Source organism: Ovis aries, chromosome 10 (genome assembly GCF_016772045.2).
Source record: "Ovis aries strain OAR_USU_Benz2616 breed Rambouillet chromosome 10, ARS-UI_Ramb_v3.0, whole genome shotgun sequence".
In the NCBI taxonomy this organism is placed as follows: domain Eukaryota; kingdom Metazoa; phylum Chordata; class Mammalia; order Artiodactyla; family Bovidae; genus Ovis; species Ovis aries.
Genome location: NC_056063.1, coordinates 75691345 through 75705156, shown reverse-complemented (window position 1 = coordinate 75705156; position 13812 = coordinate 75691345). Strand labels below are relative to the sequence as shown.

Sequence of the window (13812 nt, the reverse complement as noted above, 5' to 3'; positions counted from 1 at the left end):
AATCCTTGGTTGGGAACTAAGAAGCCACAAGCCTTGTGTTGCAGCCCCCCCCCCCCCCCAAAAAAAGACTCAACATTTGTCCTTCAGAACATGCAAATAGTACTCATTTGATGAATATAACAATCTGTGTCCAGATAAGCACTGAAGCCTTCTACCAAAAAACTTATTTTAAAAGCAGCAGAGTTAGTTTACCAGAAACTTACATTAATAACACAGGCATCTTTTGCATGCCCTTTATCTGTAATGTAACAGCCAATAGGAAATCCAGGATTACAGAATCTCTGACCATCTTCAACATCGTAACACCACGTTACAGGCATATTATCCACAATCCTGTGCATGGAAATGAAAAGTCAAGTTACAAACCACCATGTAACATGACTAGGAATTACTCACCAAATCTGTCATCACTCTGTAAAATTTGAATGTCTAGAAATGCCTTAAGGTGTATGGTATTTCATAAGTGATAGTATTATGCCAATATATGACACATATATAGTAGCTTTTTTGAAAGGGAGCTTTATAAGTTAATTTACTGCAATCACTAACTTAATAATGTCATTATCTAGATACCTAAGTATAATTTATCTTCAGTAGAACACTCAAAAGCTCTAAATAGGTATGAAACAGTATGTTTAGTTTCTTGGGAATAGCTTATGGAACAGTATAGAAAGAAATCTTTTATTAGTCAGGTAGTTCAATAAAAAAGGAGAATATAATTGCAAGATATGGGGAAATATTCAACTTAAGGGCCAGGTGAAAAAGTGAAAATTACAGTGTCTATTAAAACTGTGTAAATCCAACTTATGTCTAAATGAAAGGCTGCTATAAAGCTAAAGAAATAAAATTTTCAAATTCTATAGTGAAAAGAAACTTTTTTAAGAATAAAATTCTGTAGTACTGTATAACCACATTAAAGTCTGAGCATGGGGCTCCCAATGCCCAGAACACACCACAGGATACAAATAAAAATAATTACTAAAAATATACTAGTTCTATTACAGTCATAAGACAACACTCCAGGGCATGTTTTATTTGTTAATTAACGTATGCCTTAGGAAGTAAAATTATGATTCTATATTCACTCAGGGTATACATTTATGACTTAATAAAACACATCTCGTCACATTTAAATGCTATTTAATAGTACCCAATGTACTAAATTTAAGAATCACCTACACTATTAAGTTGCTTATTATTATAACCAGCAGGCTAGCAGTTCCCATGCAAAGACTATAAAATATTAGAAGCATGAAAACTATGTTATATAATATAAATAATTCATATTTTCAGGAGGCCTCAAGAATCAGTTAATTGCTTCAATTTTTTAGACAATGAAGTTCAATCAATGAATATATACTAGCAATATATTAATTCTAATATCTTTATGCTATCATATCAGAGAAAGTACTGTATAAAATTATAGTGCTAGTTAGAAAATGTGAAACTAAGGTGAATATTCTAAATTTACCATTTATATAATGCCTTGATATAGTCTTTTACTGGTTGGAAACAAGAAAAAACCAACCCCCAAATCCTTGGATATAAATGTATAAGTTTCAAATAACATAATTTTCAATTACTGCCTTGCTAAGTCAGAAAGTTGTAGCTACTGAAATTTGTAACACCAAAAATATTAAAAATACTATTTTCAACTAGTGAAAAAGAATATGTAAGACAACTCAGAAAATTAAAGCTCAAATAACTGGCCCCAATTTTTCATCATTAAGGGATACCTTCTATTATTCTCTACCTTTACAGGCTCCATCTGAAACACTTCTATCAGTCAAGCTTCATTTATTAATAACTGCTTTTCCCAACAAATGAATGTCTAGAGTTTCCTTTTTTTAAAACTTCTAGAGCTTCTGATCAAAATGAAATAACCCATGTTGCCACAATACACCAAAAAAATTACAGCAAAAAGCAAGGAAACCTGGCATTTATGTTACTTTTGGGGCTTCCCTGGTGACTCAGATGGTAAAGAATCTGCCTGCAATGCAGGAGACCCAGGTTCAATCCCTGGGTCAGGAAGACTCCCTGGAGAAAGCAATGGCTACCCACTCTAATACTCCTCTTTGCCAGCCAACTGAGATCCAGGATTGGTACTCACTAGACTAAAGTATCTTCAAAGACCCCTTTCTGTCCAATAAGCCAGAGTCTGGCGATTCTATGATATTTTTTAAAAAAGTAAGTACTTTGATAACTAGTTAAATAAATTACGCTTTTATAAATAAAATATCACAAAGACCCAAGTCTTCGGCAAAACTTAGGGAAAAAGCATAATCACAAGCCATGAAGAGAACAGGGATTCAAGCGTCTATTGCTGGTATCAAAACATTTATTGTTCAGTCTCAAGAATCAAGAAGTACCTTAGGTTACCGACAGAGCAAGCCAAGAAATCCTCAAATTATGTTCTAAAATTCCAAGTGAGAATTAAAAGTATTCATCAATTCAGATATGAATATTAACTACTGTTAATTAACTGTTCTCTATAACGAGAATAATGAGTTGGTGCACTAACATAATCAGGCATTTTAATCGTTCAAAAGGTAGTATGGTTAGAATATCATAGAGGAAGAACTACAGGTCAGTCACAGGATGGAATGCTACACAACTACAAAAAGAACGAGGCAGACAGAGATCTACAGATGTGCTTTACAGGGAAAAACGCCTGTATTTTCTTAAAATGACCAGTTTGCAAAATTGTGTACAATACTGTGTACAATATTTCAGCTGTTATTTTAAAAGGCACACCCTCTTTTATATACCTACATATGCACAGAAATCTGGAGACATACATGAGGAATAAACAGTGCTGCTCCTAGGGAGCAGGATAAAAGAAGCTGAGAGCAGTAGAGAACACTTTATCATCCATCTCTCATATTTCTAAAGGCTCATGATGTTTTATCTCTGTCAACTCTTACCTGTGCTTAAAATCAAATTACACAGTAAAAAAACTCTGAAGTTAAGGACAGAAATATACTCAACTAATGGTTCACATGAATTCATCAATATGAATCAATATTTTCCAAATGTATAATGTTAAGGACAAACCCTATTGCCTAGATTTACCAGACTGTATATCTGTGATATGGCTTAGATTTTTTTGTTAATGGATTCAGACTTGAAATCATAAACTTTTCTGACTTAACAACAAAAATCACTGTTCACCAGTACTTTTCCAGTTTATTTTTTTTAAGAAGAATAGTTTAAATTTGCAACTATTTTACATTATTTATTCTTATTATTAAGCATACTGGTATCCAAACAGTACCTATGTTAATTGCATCATAAATAAGTTGAAAATATTTCTAAGTACTTTACTATCAGGAAGCTACAAAAGAAGAACTGCTTCTGTTATCTTTAGGAGCAAGACTCTAACAGTATTTTAAGAACCGAGGGTAAAGCAGACAGCTAAAAAATCACCCATACGCCATTAAGAGTCATTCTTTCATTCATTCAACAAATGATCAACTGTCAGAGAAAATGGAGATGATAGGGGCAAATCTGAGCCTTAAATATGATTCTGTAGGCTGGAAAGAACAATTTATCCAGAAAGCAAAAACACCAAGGGAAACTTTTCAATTACTTGTAAGTAAGAAAGGTATCCCAAGTTACATTAACTCAGCAATTATGCAGTGGTCTAACAGTAGCTTAGAGGAAAAATGCTCTTGGCTTACCAGAAACCAAAGAAATGAGGAGATGGAGGGGCCTTTCAAGCTGCCGTTTGTACTGAGGGTCAGATGAGAAAGAAGCTGACATGGTGTAATGGGCAAGTTTCCCTCCTTGTAACGGAGCCCTGCTATGGGAAACTCATTTCTATGTGGTTCAGGTGTATTCTACCCAGGTGTGGCTAATCAGAGTAAATCCCCTAATCACAGACTAGTTGGTGAATAGCATGGGACCCTGGGTTGCCCCTCTCCAGGACTTCTTTGCTCTATATGTATGGAAGAGAGGATGGGGAGGAACCCAGGAGGCAAGAGGGAATGAGAGGTCCCAACCACCCTATTGAGTCACGGGATCAGGTCATGTCCAAACTGAAAATGAGCGAGGGCAAAGGGCTCAATCTGAGACAGTGACAGGACCGACATTCAAGACAGTATCCTGTTCACCACCTTCAGTACCATATACTTTACGGAAAAGGAGAACTTATGTAAACCGTGTAGACCACAGAATATAGGCATTTGCTGAAAAATTATCCAGAAGAACAACAACTGGTTATCCCTGAAAAGCTGCATTTTTGAGACTCTTTTTTTAATACCGTTTGAATATTGTATGGTAGGTAAATAGTATGTGGGAAGGAAAATAGTTTTAAATGCTTTTTTATTATGATGCAGACTGCTAAAACATCTTGTTAATGTTACATCATGCTTATAAAATAAAAAACATTACACAAAATACAAGGATTTTTATTTGAAATAGATGCTATTTCTCAAAAATCAAATGAAAGTTAAATTTTTTCCCCCATGGTCTTTTTCATGGTCCACAAGTATAAAATAACGTATTTTTCTACCAGTTTGATTCAGTTCCTTTCCCCAAGCATAAATACGCTCCTTTAAACTACACATGAATAAAAGAAGTGCTCTAGGTACCAGGTCTATGTGCCAAAACAAGTAGCAGACAGCATAATAATCTGAGCACAGTTCAACGAGGACACTTTAAGCTGTCAACCTCAGTAATCCTCTAGCAATAAATGTGCTACATTTTAGTCAATGAAGTAATTTACACATTCAATGAAACAGAATCTTCTTCTGTGAAAGGAAAAAGCCCCAAATCCCAAATTTCCATGTCTTACCAGTGATGCTGATAATTGAGTAACATGCTCTTTTTCAAGAATTCTAACTTTTGTTTGTCTTCAGCTTTCTCTGTATGGTAGGTTTTTGTACAAACAAGCTTACACGTCTCCTCCTTCTTAAATGTAAACTGTATTAAAAATAAAGTGGAAAGCAAATTAAAATACCCAGGTCCTTCACACCTATAACAGAGAGTAAAAGCAAAACATTCTCATTAAATTAAGGGCATTAATATTGATAATAAACATAAAAGTTCCTCATAGCTCAATCACATTTAAATTTCAATCTTACTGTTTCTCTAAAAACCTAAGTCATCAATATTTCTTTTGATAATAAGTTTTTATCTTTGATAATTCCAACTTACCGATTTTTTTAATGTAAATGAGTCCTCAGGAAAAAACCCACATGGAGAACAAAACAACACCTGTCTCTCCACAGTAATGCCTCCTGCGGCTTTCAAGTAATAGACAAGCTTTTATGTCTGTATATTCATTCAGTGGATATTTGTTAAGTGCCTCCTATGCACCAGGTGATGGGAGGTTCAGCAGTGAATAACAGACTGTGATGACACAAGAAAAAGCCAAATCTGGCTATCGAGAATCAGTATAAATGTGATTCTTTTTGCTCACAACTGAAAAGACTGTCAATTTTCAAGATGTCATGAATAACGAAGTTCAAACAAAAATTGACAATTTTTTAAAACAAAGTTTAAAAACTAAGTAAGGAGTCCTCCAACTTTGGGGTCGAGGACTTATTTGAGAGCATGAACACATACACACATATTATTCACAACATATTATATCATATAGGCTTACTTTACCAGGGGCTACTTAGGTCTTAATTTAACAAATCTATTTCCAAGTTTTTAGGACTCTGCTTTTGCTGCTTTCTTCACCCCACCCCCAGGTAGTCACAGGGTTCACTCCCTTAACTTGTTTCAAGTATTCTGCTCAAATGTCACATTCTCAGGTGAGACTTTCTCTGGCCTATTTAAAACTGCAAATTCTCCATCCACCTTCTTCCCTGATTTATCTTCAACAGTTCTTTCATCAGCAACAGGCACGCTATGTATTTCAGCAATTCATTTTGTTTCCTTCTCCCCATCAGAACACAAGATCTACAAGGACAGAGATTTCTCTCTTGTTCATACCTAACACAGCGCCCGGCATGTGAAAGGCATCAGCAGTTGTGTTAACTGAGTGAATGCGAGTGGCTGGATGTGAGACTTTCTGATCCTATGATAGGTAGCTCCAGCTTCACCTAATGCATACGATATCCTGCACTGTTTCTTCCTGACCTCAACAGAAGTCGTACATAAGAGACGGCAAAGCAAGTTTGGGGTTTGTTCTGTTGCTGCCTGTTACCACTGCTCTCACTACAGATCTAAAATAAGGCAAAATTCTTTGAAAATAAAGGATAAAGAATCAGTACTGAAATCAATACTGAAAAATATGTCACTACATTTATGGTTGGCTTGGGGGGAAACAGCTGATATTTTAGTCTATGTTTCTGTTAACCTATGCCTTAATCTTAAGAAATACCTGCTCTGTCTCTTTAAGAAAAAATCTGTTTTAGCACAAATCTTGATCCTAAAAAATTCTAGAAAACTCATAGAAAATGTTAGGTGCATATTCTTTCTCCATTTTAAAATGCTCCTTCTGTTCTTCTATTTTACCTCAACTCCTAAGACAAAATTAAACCTGAAAAGCATTAGGCCTAAAAGAAGGATTTTTTGCATAAGCAAGGCATAGTCTTTATATACAAAGAACCCTGAGTAGAATCCTAGTAAAGAAGTAATCTGCCTTTAAAGTCTGCACCAAAGGGAACAAAACTCTGTAGATCTGAATATTCTACCGTTTACTGTCAGAGACTCTGGCTGCCCTTCAAGTTCACTGATGGTGTTACTTACTAGTGCTCTTCCCGCCTTCCATCATTTCCCAAGGTCAAGGCATATAAACAGAAAGATGGGGCTGAGAGACTAAGGGAGGATTTTCAGGCAGTTATACAATTTATATAAAACCACTCTGCTATAAGAAGAATGCGACAATTCCCAAAGTAATCTCAACATACCACAGCAGGGAAATGTTACACAGTTAGTATGCCTGCCCCATTCACTATCGCTCATGTCCATATATTCTGAGTTCCTTCTTTCCTAGTGACTTCATCTCATCAGGCCTTCAAATCTGTCTGAAAAAATTTTAAATTTCTGGCATCTTTACAGTAGAAAATCTCAAAATATTTTAAGATGACATACTTATGGTTGAAAACTATCACATTGCAGTGAATTAAACTTGTACAATTATATGTGTTCCTCTCAGTGCTGCATGGTAGAGACACAGTGTTGGGGTGAGAGGCTAGTGGGACTAATCTAGGCATGAGGATTTGCTGGACAGATGCAAGGGAGATGGATGGTGGTGCTCAGTGAGCAAACAAGGAAGGAAGCTAATCATGGAAAGAAGGATGGGACACCAAGAGAGGAAGCTGTGAGGCTGGGGGATTAAAACCCAGGGTCAAGTTACAGCCAGTAACATGCGTGTGCTCAGCATGCACAGACACCCAAGCAAAAAGTTAAAGAAAAATGCACAGTGCAGAACAGTATTTTAAAACATAAATACACACATTTAATTCTATTTATATGTGCTCGCAAAAATGGAAAATTTCAGGAAAGGTTAACAAGAAACTGTGATGTGGAACAGGGCAGAAGAGAGGAGAGAAACTTACTTTTCATTTTATATTCTTTGTACCATTTAGCTTTGTATATGGTGATATATTACTATTATAAATGAGTTTAATTTTTCTAAAAGAGCTCCATTATACTTTGTGCAGCAGGAGAGCAGATATATATATAAACTGAACAGGGGACTGTGAATTCAGAATGATAATAGGCTTAAAAGATAATAGATTTAAAAGGCAGACTAATTCTGGATGATGATGAAGTACATACACTGAAGAGAATACCTTATATTGTCCTTACAGCTTGGTTTAACTGAAGTTCTAAAAATGCATCAAAGATGTACCCCAAATATACTTTCACTGGTCAAAATAGAACAGTTTGCTTCCCCACAAGCCAATGGGAAAACTGAAGCAGTGCTCTAAGTGCTAACGGGGAAAATCTAGGAATACTGTTCCCAAAGAGGAGGAGGGTAGTATGGAGAATCGTGACTGGAAGCGGGGTTCTGGATCCCTCTGCAAAGTGAGCCGGGGGGTGGATGGGGGGGAGGTCTGAGCACTTTTACCATTGACAATACTGACTGGAGGAATGTTTCTTAGGACAAACTTACTCATGACATATTGTGAAAGGGGAAGGATCTTTCTAAACTGTGAAGAAGTTATTTCTGGATGCAAAAGAGAAATGAATTCCTTCTTAGCTAAGTTACCACAGGCTTTTCTGTAAGGGGGGGAGGGGGAAAGATCCAACTAAATAACGTTTATGTAACACTATATACAAACCTTATATGGTGATGGTTCAATTCTTTCCCCAAATAATACCTGACCCAGATTTTCAGATGGCCGTTTTCCTTCTGATGCTTGGCAAAAATCAAACCTGCAGACAAGAATATTTAAGGTTTTAAGCAAAAAAGGAAGCAATGAGATACCAAACCCCTAACCAACCTAGAGGACAGATTAGGTACTATCACTCCAGCAGCTCTAGTGGATGAATAAGAACTATATTCCTACTCCAAGTTCCATGTACCACATCTCCTCAAAACAAAACAAAAATCAGAAAATTATGCCTTATAACACTTTGATTTTCAAATAATACCTTTATTAAGATATAAATTACAGAATTTAAAAAACTGACACAGTACAATTTATTGTTATTCATTCCAATGATACAATTATTTACATTCTATTCTTCAGGGGAATTCTGCATAATTTATCTCCCTTTGTTATCTTTCTAATATTCAGATATTCACTTAATGACCTTTCAAGATGTGTCAAATTTATCTGTCTCATCCTGATACGACGGCCAACATGAAAAGCGTGGCCAGACAGACCGTCTGAGAAAACAAGAATCATGCAGAAGCCACGACCAGTCAGCTACACGCTTTTCTCTATAATTTCCTGACATTACTGATCAGATTTGTTTGAACATTACAGCCAAATTTCAGCCCTGCTACAGAACATTAAAGGGCAGTACTGTGTTCACTGCGGTTGAGACCAGCACAATGACTACAGACTAGTTAGAGCCGTAAGAGGAAGATGAATCTTGAGTGATAAAAACTACAGCTAGGAAGTCCCCTAATGAAGATTTTCCATCTACTGGATATAAAAGATCCACTGAGTTTTCCCAAGAATATTCACAAAGATTTAAGGAGAGAGATTTGTTTACTTAACAAAAACTAGGAAAAAAGTCTCCAACAGTTACATAAATGGTGGTCCATTCGCTCATGAACTCTGTATCCTCCTCTTATATATGTTTTAAGATTACGAATTCTCATAGGATCACCTTAAATTTTTTGTGTATTTTTCTACAGTAAACATTTTTTTTCAAAACTTAGATAATGCAGAAATTTAGAAGCCAACAAAAATTTAGAAACTGTATTTTACACCCAATATGGTATACAGTGCTCAAATTTTTTAAAAAAGTCTATTTATGCACAATTTTTTATAATATCCCAAAAATGGAAATAATCAAATGTTCATAAACAGAGAATTAGTGAAACAAAGCATAAATAGACTCCAACGATCTCTAAAAAGGGATAATAAACAGCTACTAAAAAGACTGAGGCAGCTGTGTATTAACATAGAAAAGATGTCCACAACAGATTCAGTGAGAAAAACAAGGTGCAAATAAAATATATAAACCTACTTTTATTTAAAACAAAAATGTGTCAGATACATTAGAATATGCAGAGAAAAAAAATGCAGGGGGCAGACAACAAAGCAGTTTTTCCTGGGGACTGATTATGTGGGACACAAGGATTTTGTTTAAAACTATGTGGGTTTTTTAATACTCAAAAAAATTAAACAAAATAGCTATTTATCCAATCAGGTAAAAAAGGAAACCCATGGTCCATAGTTTCAGTTGGTGTTGCAAAGCAACATCAAGAGATCACATCCCACGTTTTAAACCTACCTTAGAAATAAAGAATACCCACTTTAAAAATGTTTTCAGGCCCTGTACATTTTTAAAATGCATGTAAACTTACCACTAACTGTGGAGAAAGTAAAGTTCTAAATGCACAAAATCCTGATGAGTCACAAAATTTCGTATGAAAACCAAGCCAAGAAACTTACGCTGTATATTCATAAGGAAGAACAGATTCCACTGAGTCAAGCCTGTTCACAAATAGTTCTATTTCAGCCTGAAAATGAGAAAATACAGAATGAGAATATAAGCAACTGGAGACCAAAACTTAGGTCATGCCTAGAACTGAAAAGGAATTTGACTTTTGAAATGTGAAATTTTACGATATCCAACTCACTTTACAGAGTTCTCTTATAAATCCATGCACTGAGTAGATTTATATGCATTTAAATTACAACAAAATAATTCTGAGCGCCAAAGAACTGATGCTTTTGAACTCTGGTGTTGGAGAAGACTCTTGAGAGTCCCTTGGACTGCAAGGGGATCAAACCAGTCAATCCTAAAGAAAATCAGTCCTGAATATTCATTGGACAGACTGATGCTGAAGCTCCAATACTTTGGCCACCCGATGCGAAGGACTGCCTCATTAAAAAAGACCCTGATCCTGGAAAAGATTGAAGGCAGGAGGAGAAGGGGACAACAGAGGATGAGACGGTTGGATGGCATCACCAACTCGATGGACATGAGTTTAAGCAAGCTCTGGGAGTTGGTGATGGACAGGGAAGAAGCATGTTTTAGTCCATGGGGTCGCAAAGAGTTGGACATGACTGAGTAACTGAACTGACTGACTAGTTTTCAGCTGCAAATGTCTCCAATATTTTCTAAATGCTCTTTAAGTTCTAAAAATTTCTAACAAATGTAATAAGACATTTAAAATAAATCATTCACCACATCTATATAGATTCTGGTTTTTTTTTAAATCTGGTTTTCATGTTCAATATTTCGTTCTGTAGCAAAGATCATTTTTAAACAATTTAAAAAAAATTCTCACAGCATTCAAGCATTGAAAAAAATGTTGTCAGCAAGAAGAAAAAGAGAAATGGATGCAACCAAGAAATATTTTGAAAATAAATTTGACAGGACTTTGATTGTTGTGTGTTTGTGTGTGTGTGAGACAGAGAGAGAGAGACAGTAAAGATAAGAGTTTAAAGATGTCTTAAGTTTAAAGACCAGAGATGAATTACTTGTCCAAGTTTCTGATTTGGACAAGGTTTAAAAAAAGGACACCGGAAGAGGATTAGGTTTGGGGGAAGAGATCAAGAGTTTGCCTTTAGATATGTTTTGTTTGAAGTGCCTTTGAGATATCTAAGTGTAGGAGGATAAACAGTCATGGCACTTATTTTTAAAAATCTGGAAATATGAATTTGAGACACATTTGTAACTAAGCTGAGATAGTACTAAACTTGGGCCAAAAAACTGCAAAAGCTATATATAATACCTGTGGTTCTTTGAAATGTGAAGTGGTTACAGCCTTTTGAAAAGCAAAATATTAATACATAAAATCTTCTACCTAGCAATCCTACTTATGAGAACTTACCCCCTAGAAATAAAATCGTCCATGCACAAGAGACCATAAATAAGAATGTATATTGCAGACTTATCCACTAAAAAACTAGACACATATCACAGTATGCCTACTGATAGAAAATTAGCTATTAAACATCATCACACTATTAAAGAAATAAAAAGAAATGCCAGGTAGGTAAGACATTTCCAGATCAACTATCCTAGAAATACAATCTCATGCTCTTAAGCAAACAGCAGATGGACAACGACAACATGGTTTTGCTTTGGAGGACAGCTTTAAAGGATCCACTTGAGAATGCTAACTACAAAGGTAGTAACAGAGAAGAAACTCATGAAGACCAAATAAAGTTCAACAACAGAGCAGAGAGAGCAAAGCTGAATGAACGTCCTAGGAAACCTGGGCTAACTTAAAGCCATGCCTGCCTACTGAAGCTCCCTGAATTTTTTCAAGGCATATCTGAAGGTCCATAGAACCCCACCTACCCCCTCCCAATAGTGGCTCACTGCTACTCAGGACAGAATTCTTCAGCTGAAAATGTCAGTAAGTAATTCGTGCCCTGAATTACTTTTGGTGCTAAAAAAAAAAAAAAAAAAAACAAATAGGAGCTGTACCTGTATTTTATAGGGTCAGATCACTATGGCTGCCTCTGGACTCTGACCATGAGGCTACCTGCAAGTGCATAAAGCCACATCTCCCATTTTGATCTCATTTACTAGTGCTGTCAGCAGTCCTCTATACCTGTCAAAACCCCAAAAGTGAGATGAGATGTTCAATGTACAAAAACTAATACTATACTATCATTGGAAAAATACCAAAACAGTGGGCAAGAGCAGATCTCTGGGGCCTCTGTGCCTGGGTTCAGATTCCAGGCTCCACTATTTATCCTTGGTTAGATTATTTAACATTGCAGTTTACTCACGGGTGCTTCAGTTTCTTTATCTGCAAAATGGGCATAATAGTTATTTATCTCACAGAGATGTAAGGATTAAATGAGTTAACATTTATAAAGTATGTCAAACAGTGCCTAATACATGAAGTGCCATGAATCTGTTATATTAAAAAAACCAAATAAATGTAATGATACTTAGAATACGGAATGCCCAAACTACACTGCTCACCCACTAAAATGCTCTTCCAGTATTCATGATCTACAATGGAAGACATCAGCCTCTGTACACAGTACTGAAACAATAGCACATAAACCCCCTAAAACCGTACTCAAATAAAATGACAACTCGATGGCAACACTGTCTCAAACACAAAGAAAGTTTAACTGTCTCCTTGTATAAAATATTCAAGAATGTATCACTGGTCATTTTGGCTAAGAAGACAATTAGGGCATAATATTTAACCTTGCAGATTGTTTGAGTAATTATCACAAATAAATATTTGTAACTGTTTTGAAGGCAAATCTTCCAGGTGACAGCTTACTCTGCCAAAATAATTTTCACTAATTATAAGGGGGTCAACACTGCTATGAAGATACACCAGAATCCAAATGTCTACTTAATATTATCTTATGAAAAATAAAAGCTCCCAAAAAGTTAATCCAGTTCACATCTTTACATTTCTGTCCAGGAAGGAATGTAGCTACTATATTCTACACAACTTTTTCTGTTTTGAGTCTCAAAATCCCCAGAGCCACATTTTCACCACAGAAGCTAACTTCCTTGTGCTACGATTAAGTACACTCCTTACTCTTGACCTCGTTCAGTACAAAGTGATTAAAAGCACAGACTCTGAAGCCAGGCTGCCTGGGTTTAAATCCTGACTCTGACATTCACTAGCTATGGATCCTGGACAAGTTGTTTTACTTCCAGGGCCCTGGTTTTTTCATTTGTGGAATGGAGGTAATAATAATCTCTGCTGCAAGTGGTTTCTGAGAAGATTCAAGAACAGAGCCTGTCACAGAGTACTATGTAAGTATTATCATGCAGCAATGTCCAAGAGACTTTAAGCAATGATGAAAACAGCCTTATCTGCACTGTCAAATTCAGTCGCTACCAGTCACACGAGACCATTGGTCACTTGAAATGTGGTCAGTACAGCTGAAGATCTGAATTTAAATTTTTATTTAATTTTACATTTAAGAGGTCACAGGAGACTAATGGCTTATATATAGGACAGCATGGTAATGGAAAAAAAAATTGAATGTTGCTTAGTACCCTTTATATAGCCTTTTCAAACACTTCATATTTTACTTTAGTCATGACAAACTTTACCTGGAAAAATAACTCAAATGTTAGTCTATCCCAGAGGCTGGCAAGTTTTTTCCCCCAAAGAGCCAGAGAGTAAATATTTTAGGCTTTTCTGGACAGTCTCTGCGATCGTAGTGCAAAAGCAGGCACAAACATTACAGAAGTGAATTAGCCTGGCTGCAGTCCAGTAAAACTATTTAC

The 13812-nt window shown here is 35.9% G+C and overlaps 1 protein-coding gene across 1 annotated transcript in view; it reads right to left on the bottom strand.

Moving 5' to 3' along the window:
• Window positions 1–13812, bottom strand: part of TM9SF2 (transmembrane 9 superfamily member 2) — a 50041-nt gene that overhangs the window by 23496 nt on the left and 12733 nt on the right. The window contains exons 2-5 of the mRNA XM_004012221.5: window positions 10035–10102; window positions 8244–8337; window positions 4796–4923; window positions 204–333 (exon numbers count right to left, since the gene is read on the bottom strand). Of these exons, the coding sequence (XP_004012270.1) occupies window positions 204–333; window positions 4796–4923; window positions 8244–8337; window positions 10035–10102 (420 nt within the window). The remainder of the gene's footprint in view (window positions 1–203; window positions 334–4795; window positions 4924–8243; window positions 8338–10034; window positions 10103–13812) is intronic.